The sequence below is a fragment of the Furipterus horrens genome, unplaced genomic scaffold (genome assembly GCF_987537825.1).
Source record: "Furipterus horrens unplaced genomic scaffold, mFurHor1.1.pri manual_scaffold_6, whole genome shotgun sequence".
NCBI lineage: Eukaryota > Metazoa > Chordata > Mammalia > Chiroptera > Furipteridae > Furipterus > Furipterus horrens.
The window spans coordinates 53838963-53859737 of record NW_028327176.1 but is presented as its reverse complement, the minus strand read 5'-3'; the positions used below and the strand labels follow the sequence as shown (position 1 = coordinate 53859737).

Genomic DNA, 20775 nt, shown 5'->3' with positions numbered 1-20775 from the left:
GATTCTTAGGTTATATTCCCAGAAGTGGGATCGCTGGATCATAAGGCAGTTCCATTTTTAATTTTTGAGGACATTCCATACTATTTTCCACAGTGGCTGCACCAGTCTGCATTCCCACCAACAGTGCACTAGGGTTCCCTTTTTTCCATCTTCGTCAGCACTTCTTGTTTGTCTCTAAGATGCTCTTGTGGTGCAATATTTTAATTGGTTTAAAACCCATGAATTAGACATTATTATAATTACTATATTAGGCAACATATGTTTGTCTATATGCTTACCAGTTTCTTTGCTCTTTCTCAAATCTTTGACCTTCTTTCCAGGATCATTTTTCTTCTTCCTGAAGGAACATTCTTTAGCAATTCTTTAGTACAGGTTTATTGGTGCTAAACTCAGTTTACCTGTTTAGTTATGTCTCTAATTCACCTCATTCTTCAAAATAGTTTTGATGAATATATAATTCTAGCATGACAGCTATTTTCTCTTCATCCTCTGGGCATATTCTTTTGCTAGCTTCTGTTTTCCACTCTTGCTGTCAAGAAATGTTTGTCAGCTTAATTTTGTTTCTTTGTAGGTGACATGATTTTTCTTTTGATTGCCTCTAAAAAAAACCTTTTTATTATGGAAAATTTCAAATGTACCCCAAAGTAGAGAGAAGGATTTAATGAACTTCCGCATTCCCAACACCTGGCTTCAATAGTGAACATTTTTGCCACCATCAGTGTTTCCTTTATTCTGACTCCCTTTCTCTGAGGCATTTTTTTGGGTTACAGTATCTAAAGCAAATTCCAGAGAGATATGTGGGTCAGATGTGTCTTTGATAGATAGAAACTTTTTGCTTTATTTTCATGTTAATCTCTTAATATTATCTAATTCCTCATGCATGTTCAAATGCCGATGATTGTTCTAAAATGTTTTTTTTTTACAGTTGGTTTGTTTGACTCAGCATCCAAACAAATTCCACATTGTGCATTAGTTGATATGGCTTTTAAGTCTCATTTCATCTATTACAGCCAGTCCCACCCCACTTCCTTTTTTATGCCATTTATTTGTTGATAAAAACAGGCCATTTGTCCTGTAGAATGTGTCACAGTCAGGATTTGGCTGATTACTTCCTCATGGTGTCAGCTCACTTGTTCCCCTACTTCCTGTATTTCCCATACATTAGTAGTTATAACAGAGTCTTGATTAGATTTAGGTTACATTATTTTGGTAAACATCTGTCATAGGTGGCACTGAGTATCTTTTATTGCACCATGCCTGGAGGCACACTGTATTTTGCTGTTGCACTGTGGTGCACTTTAGTAACTAAATTAGGGGGTGCGAAGTGGCAATTTCCTTCTAGTTCTATCATTCCTTCTCTTTCTATATTTCATGTGATTTAGCAAAATGTAGTCATTATTTATTATTATTTTTGAGGCTGGTATTATTTGTCTTTAGCCAATGTCTCTTCAAGTTGGCATTTTTTATGACCTTTTAACATTATTCTAGTGGTTTCTGACCATTTCCTTACTTCATGGCTCAAAGAGATCTCCCAGGTTCATCTTGTACATTTTCTGCCCTGGTTCCTGTTAGTGAGAGATGGTACTTAGCAAAGTTTGGTCACTAAAGGTATTTATTCCTACTTGGTTTTCATTTCTTCAAAAAACAGAGCTGAAAAACACATACATTTTGATATTTCCAATTCAATTAGAAGATTATAAGGTTTTTAACTGAACTTAAAAAATTTTAATCTCTAGCTGTTTTTACAACTCTTTCTCTGTCTCTAGTTTTCTTCAGTTTCCTTATAAGCATCTAGGGGTGGATTTCTTTTTATTTCTCCTGCTTGCATCCTGTATCTGTGGATTTATATATTTCATCAGTCCTGGAATGCTCTTCTTTTATCTCTTCATATATTGGTTCTCCTATTTCTTTTCATAACACCCTATGGAAATTCAGTTAGACAAATGGCAGGCCTTTTCATTCTATGCTCCACAGATCTTAACCTTCTTTTCCACTTTCCATTTCCTGTTTCTCTTTGTTGCATTTTAAGTAATTTCAGCTCTTCACTATTTCACTTTTCAGCTGTGTCTAAAGCTTTTTTGTGTGTGTGTGGTTATGTTTGTTGATGAAAACTGGAGGAAGATTAAATTGCATCATTAGGTAAATATTTACATAAATTATTATATATATAAAATGAATATTATGAAATCATTTACATGGCAGTTAGAAAGTTTTAAAACTAATGTACAAAGTTATCTTAAATAATTTTGGGTAAAATAATTAAAATATACACACTGTTATCTCAATTATATAAAAATTATGTATAGAAATAAAAGTGTGATCCATTGAAAGTAGAATAGATAAGAAAAATAGAAAGACTGTGGTCCATGTAACAAAATAGAGCAGTGAAATTTAAATGCAATACAGCTAAACAAAGCAACATGAACAAATCTCATGATTGTGAAAGAGCAAACTAGAAAAATACATGCAATATAATTTACAGAAAAATCAAAACAAAATGAAACAATATATTGCTTAAGAATGGGTACCGGTTGGACCAGATGAAACTGGTAAAACACTAAAGAAAAATAAAGAAGTGAAAACACAAAATTTAAAACACAGAATTAATGTCACTGGGAATGAAAGAGGCTGGGATCTGGGGAGGGCAGTGGGGATTTCAAATGTTTTGGTTTACTAACTGAGTGGTGAGTCCACTGATGTTTGCTTTGTTTTCATTCCTTGTATTTTTAACACAGGTAACACATATTCTCTTATTTATTCATAAAACCATATGTTTAAAAGAGCCAAAGAAAACATATTTCAATGATATTCATTCCTGTATCTGGGCATTTTGATTGTGATTTTGTCTCTCTTCTATATTTCTATATGTCATTAACATTTTGTACAGTGGCATATATTACATTTATGGTCCGAAAAAAAATCTTCAAGCTAAGTTGGAAAGTTGGCAGCAAAAAATTCATGTTTTTAGAAATGAGCCTCATATTAGAATTCTGAAAAAACAAGAAAGTTTTGGTGAGCTGTTTTGCTAGTCTTCATAGAGAAGGAAACCCTGATGACTGGAGACCACAGTTCACTGTAGATGGTACTGAGGTCAGAGTGGCCCGCAGTCTGTGGAGGAAAGTTTTCCAGGGCAGAGAGGCGGCTCTAAGATGATGGAAGAAGCCTCAGGCACAACTCCCCTTTCCTCACCTGTGCCCACCCGCCCTACAGCGCTCCTGGCCTTCCCAGGCCAGACATGCTGGGACTGCTTTATCTCTGTTCACACAGTTAGGCTCCACCTCAAATGGTTTACTGTTTGAAATCATGCGGAAATAAACATTCTTATACAAAGTTCTTTGAACACCTGTATGAGGATTTCCACAAAGTAAATTCCTAGAAACAGAATTTCCAGATTAAAGGGATGGCCCATTTTAAATTGTTGCCTTTTTTCCCCTCACACGGGATATCACTATTGTATTCATTGGTGATTTTAAACTTGCAATGAGGTTAAGCATTTTTCATATGTTTAACTGATCTTTGTAGTGAGTGTCCCGTGAATGGTTTATTCAAATTCCTTGAGCAGTTGAGATAGAACCGCAAGTATAAAAAAATTAACTCCTACATTTTATTCTGTTACATAAGTTGGGTTTTATGTTTAGATCTTTAATCTATCTGACATCTTTTTTATTTGGAACTCTTACTTTGTATTTAATATTTATTACTATTATTTTTAAGTATGTTTTATTGATTATGTTGTTACAGTTGTCCCAATTTCTTTTCCCTTTGCTCCCCTGTTCCCAGTATCCCCCTTCCCTCCAGCAATCCCATTTCCCTTAGTTCATGTTGATGGGTCATGCAATAAATTCTTTGGCTTCACCCTTTCCTATATTATTCTTAACTTCCCCTTGTCTATTTTGTACCAATCAATTATGCTTCTTAGTCCCTGCACCATTTCCCCATTTATTCCCCCTCCTCCTCCCAGCTGATAACCCTCCAAATGATCCCCATACCTATGATTCTGTTCCTATTCTGGTTTGCTTTGTTAAATTTTGTTTTTATTTTTTAGATTCAGTTGTTAATAGTTGTGAGTTTGTTGTCATTTTAGTGTTCATAGTTTTGATCTTCTTTTTCTTAAATAAGTCCCTTTAACATTTCATATAATAATGGCTTGGTGATGATGAATTCCTTTAGCTTTACCTTGCCTGGGAAGCACTTTATCTGCCCTTCCACTCTAAATGATAGCTTTGCTGGATAGAGTAATCTTGGTTGTAGGTTCTTGCTTTTCATCACATTGAATACTTCTTGCCAGTCTCTTCTTGCTGCAAAGTGTCCTCTGAGAAATCAGCTTATAGTCTTATTGGCACCCCTTTGTAGGTAACTCTCTGCTTTTCTCTTGCGCTTTTAAGGTTCTCTCTTTATCTTGAATCTTTGGCATTTTAATTATGATGTGTCTTGGTGTGGTCCTCTTTGGGTTTAGCTTGTTTGGAACTCTCTGTGCTTCCTGGACTTGTAGTCTATTTCTTTCACCAAATTTGGGAAGTTTTCCTTCATTACTTCTTCACATAAGCTTTCAATTTCTTGCTCTTCCTTTTCTCCTTCTGGTACCCCTATGATTTGGATGTTGGCACGTTTGAAGTTGTCCCAGAGGTTCTTAAGCCTCTCATTTTTCTCAATTCTTGTTTCCTCATTCTGTACTGGCTGACTGTTTATTTCTTCCTTATGTTCCAAATCATTGATTTGAACCCTGATTTCCTTCCCTTCACCTTTGGTTTCACGTGCATTTTCCTCTGTTTCACTTAGCATAGCTTTCACTTCTTCCCTTTTGCATTTGCTGTATTCAAGCATGTCTGTCAAGTCTGTGAGCATCATTATCACCAGTGTTTTGAATTCTGCATCTCTTAGGTTGGCTATCTCCTCATTGCTTAGTTCTCCCACTGGAACCTTGATCTATTCCCTCTTTGGGGCCATACCTCTCTGTCTCCTCAAGTTGACAGGCTCCTCCTGTGTTTGCCTCTGTGTCTTAGGTAGAGCAGTAGGGCCTATTATGTTGTAAGGGGCGGATCTTTAGGTATTCATCAATACAGGCAACCTGTTTCACCACATTGTGGTGCTGTGTGTGGGGGAGGGGTCTGAGAGGAAACAGTGCTGCTTGCTCAGCACTTGCCCTTCTTCCAGGCACTTTTCCCACTTCCCATATGGGACTGGCACCCTTCTAGCTGTTGCCCTGGCCATCGTTCCCAGGGTGGGTGGGTCTGCGAACATTCTAGGACTGTGGGGGCCCTTTAAACAAATGGACTCTGCTGAGAGACCGGCAGTTTCTTCCTCTGCCCCAACCCCCAGTGGTTTTCACAGTCAGAAGCAATGAGGCTTTATTTTTTCTGGCACTGGTACCGTGAGCTGCTCAGTCTGGACTGGTACTGTGAGTACTCCCCAGTTGTCCCTTCCTACTTTTTAAAACGTGTGACTCTGCTTTCTGCCAGCCTGTCGCTGCCATGACCACAGCCACCACCACACTGCATCCTCTCCGCCCCATCTCTGCTCCTCTTACTTGTCTAGGGTATTTCTTCTTTATATCTTTGTTTGTTGGACTTCCATGCACCTCAGTTTTCTGGAATTTCTGGTTGTCTCTAGTTTTGAGATAGTTGTATTCTTTCTTAGTTGTGGAGAGAGATGCAGTGTGTCTATCTAGGCCTCCATCTTGGCTGGAAGTCTGATATTACTATTATTTTTTTAAGAATGAAAACTAAACTTATCCTTTTTATTTGAAATACCATCTTTATCATAGATTAAATTCTTAGGCATGCATTAAGACTATTTCCAGACTTTCTGTTTTGTTCCTGCTGACTCTTTTCGTCTGTTTCTGGCTGTACCCCAGATTGTTTTAATGAATGCAGCTTTACAACACCTGCCTGGTACCGACTAGGCACTTACTGAGTGTGTATTTGTCTCTCTCTTGCGCTAGCTTTCCGAATATACTTTAGAATCAGTTCATCAAGTTAATGTGAAACCCACTGAGTTTCCTGTCTTGTACTTTCAAAACTCCTTAAGCAATTTTATCTTAGAAGGTATTTTATCAGTAGTATATGTTTGCTTTTAGTTTTTTAAACCAGAGCTAAAAGTATTTTCTTTTAATTGGTACATTTCATCATCTCTTACAGTTTCAGATTGCTTCCTTGTTGTTTGCCATCATTTGCTTTCTGGTCTGTGTTTTCTTTGTTGTTTCTTTCCACTGCCAACAACTTAAAAAATGTGTAATTTTTAAAAATTTATCTTTTTACTTAAAAAAAATGTGCTTAAGCCTGTGAAACTCCAAATTCATTCCTTTTAAAAGCCAAAAGAGCAAGCAGACAAAAACAGAGACGGTGGAGATATAAACAGTAAAATTAATAAATTTGATCTTTTTGAATATAGGTATAAAATTTAAATTGGCCTTAAAAGGAGCAGTAATAAATTTCATGGAATCAATATCACACAGACCATGTCACCTGGCCATAAAGCACTAAAATTAGAAATTTTAATTAATAACAAAAGTTAGATTTAAAAGCACATGCCTCTTGCAGTTTTGTGGCTCTGCAGTGCCTCTGATCTCTCCTACCTGCCCTCTCTCCTGGGTTGCTAGATGGATCAGGGAAACTTGCAATTCTTACTCTACATAGCCATTCGGGTTCTCTAGCCTCTCCTCACAAACTCAGCTCCCAGACCAACTTTCTTCTTCCAGAACCCACCCAGGTACCCAGCAGAAACAAAAGTGTCATCTTCTGACTCGCCAGAGTCTGCCCTCCTATGATATTTTTAATGGCAGCTTCACACATAATCAGTATTTGTTGGCTTTCTGTCTCCATCCAACATCCTACGATAAAATAAAACACATGTTTATGGTTAGAAGCTCTGATTATTGGAGATAGAAACGTCACAAATTGTTAGTATGACCATAAACAATTTTGAAGGGTACTGCTTAGGTATTTTGAATGCTGTCCCTCAAACTGGATTTGTCTGATGCTTATCTCTTAATTAGCAAGTGGTTTTGAGTTTTTAGAAAGTGAAGTGCCCTTCCTGTTGCTTCGAACTGATTTATCACGAGGGATGTTAATCTAAATAGCTTGATGAAGGTGGTGTCTGCCAGGTTTTGTCATTGTAAAATCACTATTTTTCATACTCTGTTTTTTTGAAGGTGAGTCTCAGAGTCCAGCCACACTCAAAGAATGTGGAATTAAGTTCCCCTTCTTGGAGGGGGCAGTAATTACATATATGATGTAGAATGTTTCTGTAAGAAAGATTTTTCTTTTCTCTCATTTACCTTGTTTATTCACTCAATCATTTATTGATATCACTATAAACTCCTGAATATTTATCTTATTTTATGGGTTATAATTTAATACTATTATGGTTTATTTTGTGGCTCAAATTGTTCTAACTCTGGCCATTGGGAGTCCCTTCAGGTGGACACCTGGGTCCTTTGGATATTACCCCTTCCCCCCTTTATTCTCTTGAGGACTTACCTACTTTCTAGCATTACAACATGATCCAGGTTCATCTTCTATTTCCCATGCTCTAGTCCTAGAATCAGCCATTTCTCCAAAAAGCCTGGTTCTTTTTACTGAAGGATGTACGTATTTAAAAACTATGATCTGGGTGCTGGATGTGCTCATTGCTATTGGTATATTACTCATTTCTTTAAATGTGCCTTTCAAGTTTCTAAGTTCCTCTTCTAGTTCTTTCTTTTCCTTGCAATTTATATTTTGAAAAAACTGGTTTGTTTGTCCAGTAGTCTGTGTTTTGCTGGTTACCTCCCTGAGTGGTTTAACATTTTCCTCTGTCCCATATAGTTCCTAAAAACTTATAGTTGGATCTAGAGATGTGATCAGATTCTGGTTATATTTTTTTGAGGGGGCAAGACCGCTTCATAGGTGGTGGTGTGCACTTCCATTAGGAGGCACAAAATTCCTGGTTATCTCTTTTTGGTGTGATGTCTGCAGCAAATATCAATCATTGCCTAGATCCTTTCATTCATTAGGGGCTATAGTGATAGTCCAATTAAATCATTTCTTTTTCTTTAATTGCTGAAACACTTCTTCTCATCTACTATTTTGTGACCTAATGTTACAATCCCTATAAAAAGAGCAAAATTTTTTCCCTGTATTTAGCAGTTTTCAAAGTGGTGTTGGTTCCTTAGCATCTTCTAATGATGACAAATTTAATTTTTAAAAATTGTGAATTGTGGGTTTAAATATATTTCATGTACTTCAACCAATTGATTTTTTTATCCTTGTTGGTGCACCTTTGGCCAGTGGAAGCCTCTCACATTGGCTCCTGAGGAGCAGGCAAGAAGCAGACGCCCCGTGCAGCCTCTAGGTCTGGTGCAAACCCCTACGCCTAGTCTTACTCTTAAAGAGAACAACACTGCAACTTCTAGGGTTCTGGTTCGGGCTTTGACAGATTTGCCAACACAGGGAATACAAGAGAGGGAGCCCATCATGGTGGGGAAGATGATGAGTTCAACTTCCAACACTGTTATCGGCTGAATTGTGTGCTGCTAGCCCCCAATTTATATGTTCAGGTCCAAATCCCCAGTACCTCAAATTCTGGCAATCTTTGGAGATAGAGCCATTAAGGTCATCCAATATGACTGGTGTCCTTTATAAGAAGAGAAGATTAGGACACAGACAATGCATAGACTGAGGGACAACCATGTGAAGATGCAGCAAAAAGTTGGCCACTTGCAAGCTGAGAGTCCTCAGAGGAAACCAAATTTGCCAATGCCTTGATCTTGAACTTCTAGCCTCCAGAACTGTGAGAAAATAAATTTCTGTTGTTGAAGCTGCCCAGTCTGTGGTATTTTGTTATGGTAGCCCTAGCAAACTAATACAAACTTGTTGAGTTTGAGGTATCTGTGGATGTTTCATGGCATTTGTAAGTATAGATCTGGGGTGCACAAGAGAGGACTGGGCTGGAAGTGTCATATGGTAGTTGGGGTCATATACAGGGTGAACAAAACCACGTGTGTAAAGTGAAACTCCAGAGAGAGTGAGGAATGAAAAGAGACGAGGGCTGAGAAATAAACCCAAGTTAAGAAATAGGGGAAGGAAGAGAAGTACCTGAAGGAGACCCAGGTGTAGTGGGTTGAGGAAAAGGCAGAACCAAAGGCATGGAAGGGTGGAGTTCCAGAGGCAGAAAGTGGGTTTGAGGGAGTTTGGAGAAAGGAATGGTTAACTGCGGAATGCCAAAGAGAGGTCAAGTAAGGCTGGGACTGAAGAAGGGCCTTAGGGTTTTGCAATATAGGGGGAGGGGTGTGTGGAACACGGAGAGCTAGACTGAAGTGGTTTTGGTGTGAATAGGGAAGTAAGGGGATAGAGACCAGGAGGACAGATCATCTCCAGGAAACCCGAAGGAAAGGAGGACATGATATAGTATAGACTGATAGAGAGAGGGAGTGTGTTGTTTTCTTTTCTTTTTTTTTTTTTTTTATGGGGAGTGACTTGAGCATATTTATTGGTGAGAGTAAGGAGCCAGGGGATGAGATGTACAGAAATAAGGAAGACAGAACCCTGGACTGTCCCAAGGCAACAAGAGGGAAATGAAGCACACAGGAACACCGCTGTCTCTCAGATGGGAAACATGCAGGTGGGAATAGGTGTATAGGTTTAAGGTAGAAATCTGGGGATGAAGATTCATGCACATTTTTTTTTTTTTATGTGTGGATGCATGTTTTCATTTCTCTTGAGTATATATCTACGAGTAGAATTGATGGGTCATATGCTAACTCCCAAGTTTAGCAATTTGAGGAATGCCAAACTGTTTTCCAAAGAGGCTACATATCATTTTACATTCCCACCAGCAATATATGAGGATTTTAATGTCTCCACACCCTGACAACACTTATTATCTGTCTTTTAAAAATTATATCCATTCTTTTGGGTGTGAAGTGGGATTTTATTGTTTTAATGTACATTTCCCTAACATGGCTAATATTTTTGGTGTATTTTCATGGCATGTTTGTCACTTGCATATCTTATTTAGGGGGAATATCTATCAAATCATTTGCCCAGGTTAAAATGGGATTATCTTTTTATTGTTGAACTGTCAGAGTTCTTTATATATACTAGATACAAGTCCCTTATCAGATATACAATTTGCAAATATTTTTTCTCATCCTGAACGTTGTCTTTTCACTTTCTTGGTGATATTCTTTGAAGCACACAAGTTTTAAATTATGATTAAATTGAGTTTACCTATTTTTTATTTGATCATTTGTGCTTTTGGTGTTGTATCTAAGAAGGCTTTGCTTAAACTAAAGGTTATGAAGATTTACTCCCATATTTTCTTCTAAGAGTTTTATAGTTTTAGTGCTTACACTTATGTATATAACCTATTTTGAGTTAATTTTTGTTTACTAAGTGTATAATATGTATAAAGGCACGAGGAAGGAGTCTAACTTAATTCTTTTCATATGAATATCCAGCTGTCCTGATACCATTTGTTGAAAAGACTGTTGAATGGTACTGTTGTTGAAAAATCAGTTGGCTCTAATGTAAGGGTTTATTTCTGAATTCTTAATTCTATTCTATTGATCTTTATGTTGCCTCTTATGTCAGTGCCACACTGTCTTGATTTGTAGTTAAGTTTTGAAATTGGGAAGTATGAGTACTGCAACTTTGTTTTTCTTTTTCAGGATTTATTTGGCTATTCTGGGTTCCTTGCATTTCAATAAGAATCAACTTGTCAATTTCTGCAAAAACACAAGCTGAGATTTTGATAAGGAATATATATTAACTCTTAGATCAATTTGGGGCATATTGCCATCTTAACAATATTAAGTCTTCATTTATGAACATGGGATGTCTTACCATTTATTCAGGTCTTGGTTAATTTCTTTCAATGATGTTTTGTAGTTTTCAGTGTATAAGTCTTACACTTCTTTTGCTGAATTCATTTCTAAGTATTTTATCTTTTTTGTTACTCTTATAAATGGAATTGTTTTCTTATTTTATTTTCAATTGTTCATTTCTAGTGTGTAGACAACAATAGCTTTAAGTATATTGCTCTTGTATCCTGTAACCTTGCTGAGCCCATTTATTAGCTCTAATAGTTTCTTTGTGGATTCTTTAAGGTTTTCCATTTACAAGATCATGTGATTTTATAGTTTTACTCTTCCTTTCTTTCTAATATGGATGACTTTCATTTTTTCTTTCCTAATTGCCTTAGCTAGAACCTCCAGCACAATGTTGAATAGAAGTGGAGAGAGAACATCCTTGTCTTATTCCTAATTTTAGGAATTATATCATGATTTTTAATGGCTATTATTTGTAAAGATGTCATTTTTTTCTCACAACAACTGATCTCACAATTCCAAAAGAATTAGAACTCATGTGGATGAATATATGGGTAAAAGTAACTATAAATCTTTGAAGAAAATAAATACATGAAGATTTGCTCTTCATTGAAATAAAGCACATAAAAGGCAACAATAATTAAAACAGATGGCACTGGCATAATGATATAAATATCAGTGGAAAAGAATACAAAGTTCAGACTCTGTCTATAGGATATATAAGAACATATTTAAAAACCTAGTGGCAAAGGGAGAGGTTTTGCAATATCAATTGGGAAACTTGGATAGCTTTTGGGGAGAGGGGGTCAGATTTTCACCTCATATTATTTACCAAAATAGTTTCTAGAAGAATTTAAAGACAATGAAAGAACAAAAAAAAAAAAAGTCAAACAACTAAAAAACTATTACAAATATTAGTAAATATTATTTGACCCGTGAAAGAACTTAAGTTTGAAACAATGGAAGAAATGAGAAGATTTGACTACATAACTTCTTATGTCACAACATATTTGCAATAAATATAAAAGACTAAGTGTTATTGTTCTTAACACATAAAAGATTAATACAAATTAATAAGAAATTAAGCCTTCAAAAAATAGGCATAGAAAATATACAATTCAGAAAATAGACAGCTCATTAAAAGAGGAAACACAATGAAAGAGGGAAGACTAATAACTGGAAAAAACACTCAATCTAGCTGGCAATCAAAGAAATGCAAATGAAACAAGTTCAACCTTTTGCTTTCAGCAAAGACTTCTAAGATGATAACACTCATTACCCTTCAATGATGTGCTGAGATAGCTCTCAGGCTAACACTATGAGGTAATTTCCTATTATTAAACCCATTTTATAGGTGTCCAAGCTTATACTGCTAGTAAGTGGTGGCACCAGGATTTGAACCAGGGCTTTGTGACTCTATTATGATGAGACCAGGAAGGAGAGGTGAAGGACAGGGGAAAACGTAGCTTGAAGAGCCAGGCAAATATATTTGCAGTGCCTGTGTGGAAGGGCCAATATGATATTGCAGAGGGAAGCAATGAGTGGAAATTACAGAAAGGACTACTTTTTAAAAGCAAGAACTGTCCTAATGGGCTAGAAAGGTCCCAGAAGGCATGAGCATGCCCAGCCCTGAGGAGACAGAGGAAGAGGGAGGTCCTCTGTCTAACCCTCCTGGCAGGCTGCAGGGAGGTGGCAGTGTTGGTGGTCTCATCTTCTAGAGACAGAAACACATTTCTAGGTGGCAATGTCAGTGTCTTGGGAGTTTATGCTCTTTTCTCCACTGAAAACAGCTAGTAGACCCCGCCCTTTCCCCTTGGGGTAAGTGACCAGCCAGGGTAGTCCTGTCTAGCAGGAAGCCTGGCTTGCTAAACTCCATGGGCCAGGGCAGGAGGAAGGAATGCAGTAGCTCATCCGAATTCTCTAGAGCCTTGCTACTCCTCCAGGGATGGGAGGGAAGTAGGCGGGAGAAGGCAGTCCAATCATTTTGGAGAGCTAGGAAACAGATGATATGGAACCATTAAGGAAAGAGACAAATATATGCTCATTGTAGCTTGGTAAAGATATCTTCATTTATTGTACAAAGCCCTTGGGGAATCCATTCAAAAAGTAGGGGGCTTCATCCTGACTCTGTGATGTCTGGTAAATCTGTTACCCTTTTTTATACCTCAGTTTTTTCACTTGCAAAATGGGTATGACAACACTCCTGCTTTATCAGCTTCAAATGGATGTAGTGCTTAGATACCTCGCGTGGGGCAGATTGCCACAGGCAGTAGAGTCACTCAGATCCCTGTTTAAGTCCGGTGTGCAATTTTCCAGTTGGAGACTTGGCGAAAATTACCCAATCTCTCTCTGCTTCAGATTCCTTGTCAATAAAACTGAGGGTAGCAATAGCAGCTGCCTTAAGTGGTTGTCTCTTTAAATAAATGAGAAAATGCATATAAATGCAGACCCAGGATGACAAAAACTACAGGTTTAGCCATTACACTGCAGTTGCCTCACAAACATAATACATATAAAACAACATATATTATAGCATAAATACTGGAAAGAAATACAAATGTTAGCAGTGTTTATTTCTGGATGGTAAAGTTATCATCTATTTTTATTTTCTTTATATTTTTCTGTAGTTTCCAAATTACTTTCAGAATCAGGAAAGAAAAAGGCTGCATATGATATGCAGATGCCTGGAGATCATTTGTGATGTTCTCCATGGCATTACAGTCTGACATTTTCTCATGTAATCTTCTCAGCAATTATTTGAAGTAGGAATCATTATCTCCATTTTCTAGATGAGGAAATGAGGTTGAGAGAGGTTAGAGAGCTGGCTTAAACTTCAGATCTCATTGCTGCTAAGTGGCAGAGAGCCAAGATCCATAGGCAGATCTGGCTGTCTCCAAATCTAGGTGCTGTCCACAGGGATGCTGGACCATGGTGCTCAATGCTAAAGACTCCTCCACCCCAGTCATATGATCATGGAATAAAGGTGAGAGGTTGTCAGGATTGGGCCTGTGGCAGATGTGCTCCCTTGGGTCTCCTGCCCTGAATTCCTATATCCATTTTCCTGGTGGAGGACAGGACCTGGAGAGTGGGAATTTTGGCATCCTCCTCTCACAGCACAGGAAGTCAAGAAGTACTGGTGAGAGCCTCCCAAGAAGAAATGAAGGTTTCCAATAAAAAGGTATCCAGTAGAGAAACTAAAAATAATAGCTTAACTATACAAGATTGAGGGAGGGAAGTGGGTGTGAGTGAGCTAAATCATTATCTATCATAGCAGGAAGACAAAACATAATGGCCAGTCCTGATAAATCTGAATATAACTATGTAAGCAGTTTATATAGAGATATGGAGGTGACCACCAAGCCTACAAACACAAATGGCTATAAGTAGTTATCCGTGATTCCAGGGGTGGAGAGGGAGCGTTTGCTTTTCATCATAAGCCCTTCTGTCCCATTTTTAATTTAACTTAATTTATTTATTTAGAGAGGGGAAAGGCAGGGAGAAAGAGTGGGAGAGAAACATCAATGTGAGAGAACATCGATTGGTTGCCTCTAGTATGCCTCCCACCCCCACCCCCGAACTGAATGGACAACCTAGGCATGTACCTGGACTGGGAATTGAACCAGTGACCTTTTGCTTTGTAGGACTAAGCCCAACCAACTGAGCCACACTGGTCAAGGCTGTCCCATTTGATCTTTAAAAAGCTGTGTATGTGTATTACATTCCTTTTTTTTTTTTTTATAAGTACAGGCTCTGAAAGTAAAAATAAAATAAAATAAAGTACAGGCTTTGGGACCATTTGTGTAAATCCAAATCTTACCTCTGGCAGTTAAGGATCTTGGGCAGGATAACCTCCTGATTGCAATTTTTTATCTTCTGGAAAATAGGGATAAAAACCATACTCACCCCTGAGGTTACTCCCAGGGTAAAATGCGGTAATGCATATAAAGCGCACAAACCAGTATTGGCCGAAATTCAGCATCTATAATCAACCATTGTTATCATTATTAATAAGCCAAGTGTGCAAGTAATACCCAGGGCTTTGCACATAGTAGGTACTTAATGGGTGGAAGTAATCATTTAAAACCCCCACCAGTCTATAATTCCCTCCAACTCGTGACGGATGAGCTCCAGCGCTCTGAGTGAACACTGAAATATTGATGTGGTTACTCATTTATTAATCACTCTGCTCTCCGCCGCAGAGTCCTCTGAGGGCGAGCCCAGCTCTCTCTGGCCTCGCACTCCGCGGTCTCGCCGCATCCGTGGTCCCCTCCCGCACGGAGTTTGGAGGCAGCGACTACTCATCTGCTCGCAGGTCGCTGATACAGGGCAGTCACGTGGCGGAGCGGGAATCGCTTCTAGTTTCACCTGGGTATCTTCCAGGGCAAGGGCCGGCTGGTGAAGGGAGAGCACGTCTCGAGATGAGGAGGGCAGCTAGTTCTCGCATTGCCCCTACATGCCTCCGCTAAGGGGATGGCCATCCCAGAGGGGCGGGCGGGGAAAGTTTTAGGGCGAGAGCAAGGACGTCTTGAAGGAAGATTTGGGATTGGCCTGAAGACGCTAAGCGGGCATTTCAGAACCCGCCAAGGGTGTCGCGCTGGCCCTTAGGCAGGCGGGGTTTCGCCTGTGCCCCCAATCCGGGGCGGTACCGGCGCGGGAGCCCCGCCCACCCCTCTGCAGAGGCCGGGCGCTGGGCAGCCTTCTCCACTCGGGGCCGGTCTGCGGTGGCCTGAGCTAGGGTGTCAAGGCCACATCCACCGCAGCACCACCGCACTGCTGCGCAGGGCTTCATCTCTGGTCGCGGGGCGGGGCGGGGAGGGGCGGGGCGCTGACGTCTCCGCGCGGCAGGCGGCAGGGAAGGTGGGGCGGCAGGAGGCCGCGAGGGGCGGCAGCAGTCTCTGCCCAGCACAGCCTGCAGCTGCGGCGGTCGTTTGTGGGGGCGGCGGCGGCGGTTCTCTGAGCCGGCTCCTGACAGCCCTCCGCCGCTGCCCAGTTTATCACTTGGTCCGGGTGATTACGCCAGGTTGGCCAGCTCTCCACTGCCTCTTCTCCTGCCATGGCCCTGGTGCGGGGCACCGAGCCGGCGGCGGGGCCCTCCCGCTGGCTACCCACGCACGTCCAGGTGACTGTACTGCGGGCCCGCGGACTGCGGGGCAAGAGCTCCGGAGCGGGCAGCACCAGCGATGCGTACACGGTGATCCAGGTGGGCCGCGAGAAGTACAGCACGTCGGTGGTGGAGAAGACCCCAGGCTGCCCCGAGTGGCGCGAGGAGTGCTCCTTCGAGCTTCCTCCCGGCGCGCTGGACGGCCTGTTGCGGGCGCAGGAGCCTGAGGCGGGCCCGTCACCCTGGGCCGCAGCCGCCTGCGAGCTCGTGCTCACCACCATGCACCGCTCGCTCATCGGCGTTGACAAGTTCCTGGGCCAGGCCACGGTGCAGCTGGACGAGGTCTTCGGCGCGGGCCACGCCCAGCATACACAGTGAGTGAGGGGCGCGGGGTGCACTAACGGTTAAAGGCCTCTCCAGGCCGGGGCGGGTGGGAGAACAGGACCCCGAACCTCGGCCTGCGTACTGTGCCCTTTGCCTCGGTGCTCAAGGGCGTAAACCGAGCAGTTGGTTCTAAGCCTTTACGGGTCCCCTTCCCATTACCAAAGTGCGCTGTGCTTGGCCCCTGGTGGGCCTTGGAAGGCCTGGAGAGGTGTGAATGGTGGCCTAGCGTTAGGACTAAATTGTCAAGTAAAGTTAGGAGTGGGATCCAGAGGCTCTTGGACTGTGGGAACCTCGAGAAGAAATATCTTGAGGCCATTCTTAGGATCTCCTGGCCTCTCTCCCTTTCCTGAAGGGGGAGGGGAACTGCAGGCGCCTGACCCAAGCCATGCCCGCAGGGGAGTGGAGAGGCGCCGCCTCACCCTGTGGGAGAAGGAAGGTGCAGTGTTGTCCTCCAGGACAAGATTGAACCGAGCATCAGCTTTTTGTCTGGCACTGGGACGTCCTCTGCTGCCTAGAGATACCCCCTGAACCCTGTCCCTCTGTGTCCCTGTTCTGAGAACAAAAATACCTCTAAGTAAAGAAAAGGAACACTTGAATCTGTCTTCTGATTAAAGTCCTGCCTGAGTTGGAAAGAGCATCAGGGTTAATGCACAGCAGGAGCTAATCTTCCAGTCACTTCCACCTAGAAGGGCCAGTGGGTTTTTTGTAATCATTTATTTTGGCAGCATTTAACCTTCCCTCCTGTGTGAAGATCAAGGCTTTAGACTTGGAGCCTCATATCCTGTTTTGGGCTTGGGCAGGATCTGGAGGCCAGGAGTTGACAACCTGCTGTGGATCACTCAGATGATACTCGGGTGACACCTCCCCTGGGCTTCATGAGCCCTGGATGGGGAGGATAAGGGGATGAGGGCAGGGGTGTGCTCTAGGTGGGAACAGGTCTGGAAAGGTTTGCCTGAATGGAGTGGCATCCAACTGAGTAAATCCAGGAAGGCTTGCTGGAAGAAAATGATGAGCCTGGTGTAGACCCAGATGAAAGCAGGTGTTGGGTAGTAAAAGATCTGACCTTGAACATTTTTCAAAATGTGAATAGGGAAGGGCCTTTGTGGCTCTTTGTGGCCTGGGGTGGGAAGCACAGGGCAAGTTCCCTTCAGGGCTGTGGTCTGGCCACGTGTCCCCCCGCCCCTAGCTGCCTCTCCTTCCCTCATGACTGGCTGTTTGGTTGCTGGGGTGGGATCATGTGGTAGAGCTTGGTCCTTGTTTTGGTTTTTTCCTCCCCTTTTCTGTCCTTTCCCTCCTCTTGGCTCAGGGAGCCCAAGGGGGTGGGTGTGGGGTGGAAAGCTCTCCCCTGGATCTCTTAGCCCTTTCTTTTTCTGAAGAGGCTCCTACTCACAAATTCATTGCACCCCTTTCTTAGTCTTTCAAACCTCCACCTCTCAGCTAATCTGACAGACTCCTAGATGACATATCTGGGGGACAGGAAAAAGTCTCTAGGCTTATAGGGAGGGGCTTTTGTGAGGTCAGTGACTTGGGGAAGGAGGGGCCTTTGATTTTTTTTTTCCAGTTCCTGCCCTTGCTTTCTTCTTGGCTGTGGATCTTCCTCCCTGAGCTGTTTGTGCCTGTAGGCCCAGGTGGGCCTTTTTTTCAGCCAAGGATAGTTCCTCTTGGAGAATTTGAGTTGCCATCCCTTGATCTCTCAGTGGGAGCCTTAATTGACTTGATAGAAGTGATATTTCCACCAGGACCTTTCCACATGCAACTCACTGCCTTTCTTCTGATGCATGAACCTGGATTATTTATAGGTCCTTGAGGGGGCAGGGAGGAGAGGGACACTTGTGGTGGACAGAGGGAAGTCTGTGAAGTTGGCCTGATCTTCTAGTACACTGACCCTCTCAGCATGCTCACCCACAGAGGGTGAAGGCCTCTGCCCCCACTGTGGTCCCCACCTCCTACCTCTGGCTCTAATGGCCACTCCTGGATGCCTTTTCTGGAGCACTCTGGCATGGGCTGCTAAGACAGCGAGTCTGCACGTGGCCCAGTGGGGAGAGGGCAAAATGGAGAGGACCAGGGTGTACCCTCCTCAGTTTTATATAATGGTGGAAAAGAACAGTCTCACACTTTAATTCCATGAACCAGATCTGGTGTTCTCAGGGAGGGCAGATGGTAGCCCTGTGTGGACAAGTCACAGCCTGGCTAGGGAAGGGCAGCCTCACGGTAAAGAGGAGGGGCCTGTAGAATGACACAGCCCAGATTCTAGTCCCAAACCTGCCAACTTCTGGCAAGTCAAGTTAACTCTTGGTGCCTCAGTTTTCTCATCTGTAAAATGAGGCTACCTTACACCTTCACTGGGTTGATGTAAGGGATGAAATGAGAATGCGATTAAAGTATCTGGTGCAGTTCCAGGACATGGCTGGTGACCAGTGAACAGCAGTGAGGGGAAAGGGAGGTTTTGGTAACAATGTCTAGAAGCTCTGACCTGGGAGACATCCCCTGCCCTAGAAGAGCCTCTCAGGTGACAGGGATATAATACAGAACTTAGAGCCTGGGAAAGCCCCAGGATTGTGGGTGGCAGGATACACATGAAGTACGAGAGCTCCTGAAGAAGCAGACTGGCCCTTCACAACTCTCCACCACTCTCTTTCCTGCTGGATGACTGAGGACTATGGCTGGCTTGGGGGGCCTGCAGCGCTCTTCCCCAGCAACCTAGCCTGGGGCTGCCTCTGCCCTTTCAGAAAGGCAGGACAGCACTGGGTTTAAGAACCTGGAGCCTGGGCTTTCACTCCCAGTTCTGTGACTTATTAGCAGGCAAATTACTTAACCTGTTTCCTCATTTCTACCAGGTCATGATAATAATCATAGAATTGTACAGATAAAATAAGACGCCATCTATACAAGCCTTAATATAGTTTAGGAACCATAGCACGCTTTTAAAAGGTTAGTGTTGGTGTTATTCTCAGGGCCCTGCTTTGTGCGATGATGGTGATGGTGGTAGCTGGGGCACTAGAGCCCCCAAAGATCCTTTGTCAGTGGGGTACTCTTTGAGGTGAAGGATTGCTCTGGAGACTTTCAAAATAATTAAAGAAGAAATTCTCAGAACAAGATTTTGGAAAAGCCAAGGCTGTGGACTCAATTTGGGTTGGGACCAGTTTCTCATCCCAAAGAGTAAAACCATTGTGACCGTGGACAAGCTACAAACTGCGGCCCCCTGAGAGGCTCTGTCAGCCCTGGTCCAACAGAGCCATTGGTTTCATGGGGACCCTCCAGGAGGCATGTCGCTGAGGAGTACTTAGGTTTGAGACCAGAGTCTTCTGGGCTGAGAACTCTTGAGGAGGGTGGATTTGGGGGCACGGGAAGAGGCACCCTAAGGAAAATGCAGCCTTTTGGTCTAAGGCTGAAGTGGTCTTTGAGGGTTTCACCTGTCTCTTAGCTTCCAGATGTCTGGCACAGTACCATTGTGGACAGATGGCACGTGACTCCACAGCCTTCTCTCCAGATTTGACGTCTTAAGGAAGCAGTTAAGGTCACAAGGGTCCTCGGCTTCTCGGGCTCCTGTTTCAGCCCCAGCCCTGGAGTTGGAGGCCTGCGGACGGCCTGGGAGGTCTGCTCTGGCTGCCAGCGGAGGGCGTGGCTGTATTTAGAAGCCAGTCATCAGGACACAGGAGGCCCCATCTCCCTAACTTGTGGGACAGTTTTTATTTGGGGTTGCTTAATAAGCAGCAGTGTCTAGGGGAGTGCAGAGGTCTCGGAAGTGAGTCCCCTGTCAGACCGGGCAGCTCCTCCTGGCTGGCACAGCAGTTTCCGCTTCCCTCGGCGTCTGGCACTGGGTGGGAACCCTGTCTCTGCCCTGTTCTCCCCTCCCTGTGGGCAGCCAGGGGCAGGCGCAACTCAGCAGAGCCTCCATCCCAGGTAACCTTGAGGGCCATCCCTTTCCTCTGATGGAGGCTGCCACCCCATTTGTTATTATGGCCACCTGGTGCTGTGACTTTCGCCTTGTCTAGATGTTTTCCCTGCCCTCCCCACCCTGCTCAGGGACAGATAAGAAACAAAAGGACAGAAGCTCTGTGTGTTCTCTGGGAATCAGGACTTCTTTCCTTCCAGTCCTTTGCAACACAATGTGGTTATGAAGAAGATTTGCCCTTCCCCACAGCCAAGTAATAAAAATAAGTCCTCAGTGTGGACTGGCATCCTGTCCATAAGATTGCATTGCTTTTCACTGAGCTGCCTGAGGACCCCTTAGGTTCTTTCTTCCCCCAGAGTGTGGGGCTCATCCAGGCTTCACATCAGCAAGCAGGGAACCCAAAAGCTCAGCTCCCCGGAGGCAGCGTTTCAGAGGAGCTGTACCGGGAGGGTCTTTGTCTCTGGCCACCTCGACCTTCAGCTGACCTGGGAGTGGGGAGGGGAAGCACAGCCCTTAATCCTAGAATTGTACTATCAGAGCTGGAAGAGTGCTTAGACACCTGGAAACTGAGGCTGGGGAGACAGAAGG

The 20775-nt window shown here is 42.8% G+C and overlaps 1 protein-coding gene across 2 annotated transcripts in view; it reads left to right on the top strand.

Moving 5' to 3' along the window:
• The first annotated feature begins 15679 nt into the window (after positions 1-15679).
• Positions 15680-20775, top strand: part of RAB11FIP5 (RAB11 family interacting protein 5) — a 34770-nt gene continuing 29674 nt past the window's right edge. For both annotated transcript variants that reach the window (XM_090281513.1, XM_090281512.1), the window contains exon 1: positions 15680-16282. In XM_090281513.1, coding sequence (XP_090137639.1) covers positions 15861-16282 — 422 coding nt within the window. In that variant the 5' untranslated portion in view covers positions 15680-15860. The remainder of the gene's footprint in view (positions 16283-20775) is intronic.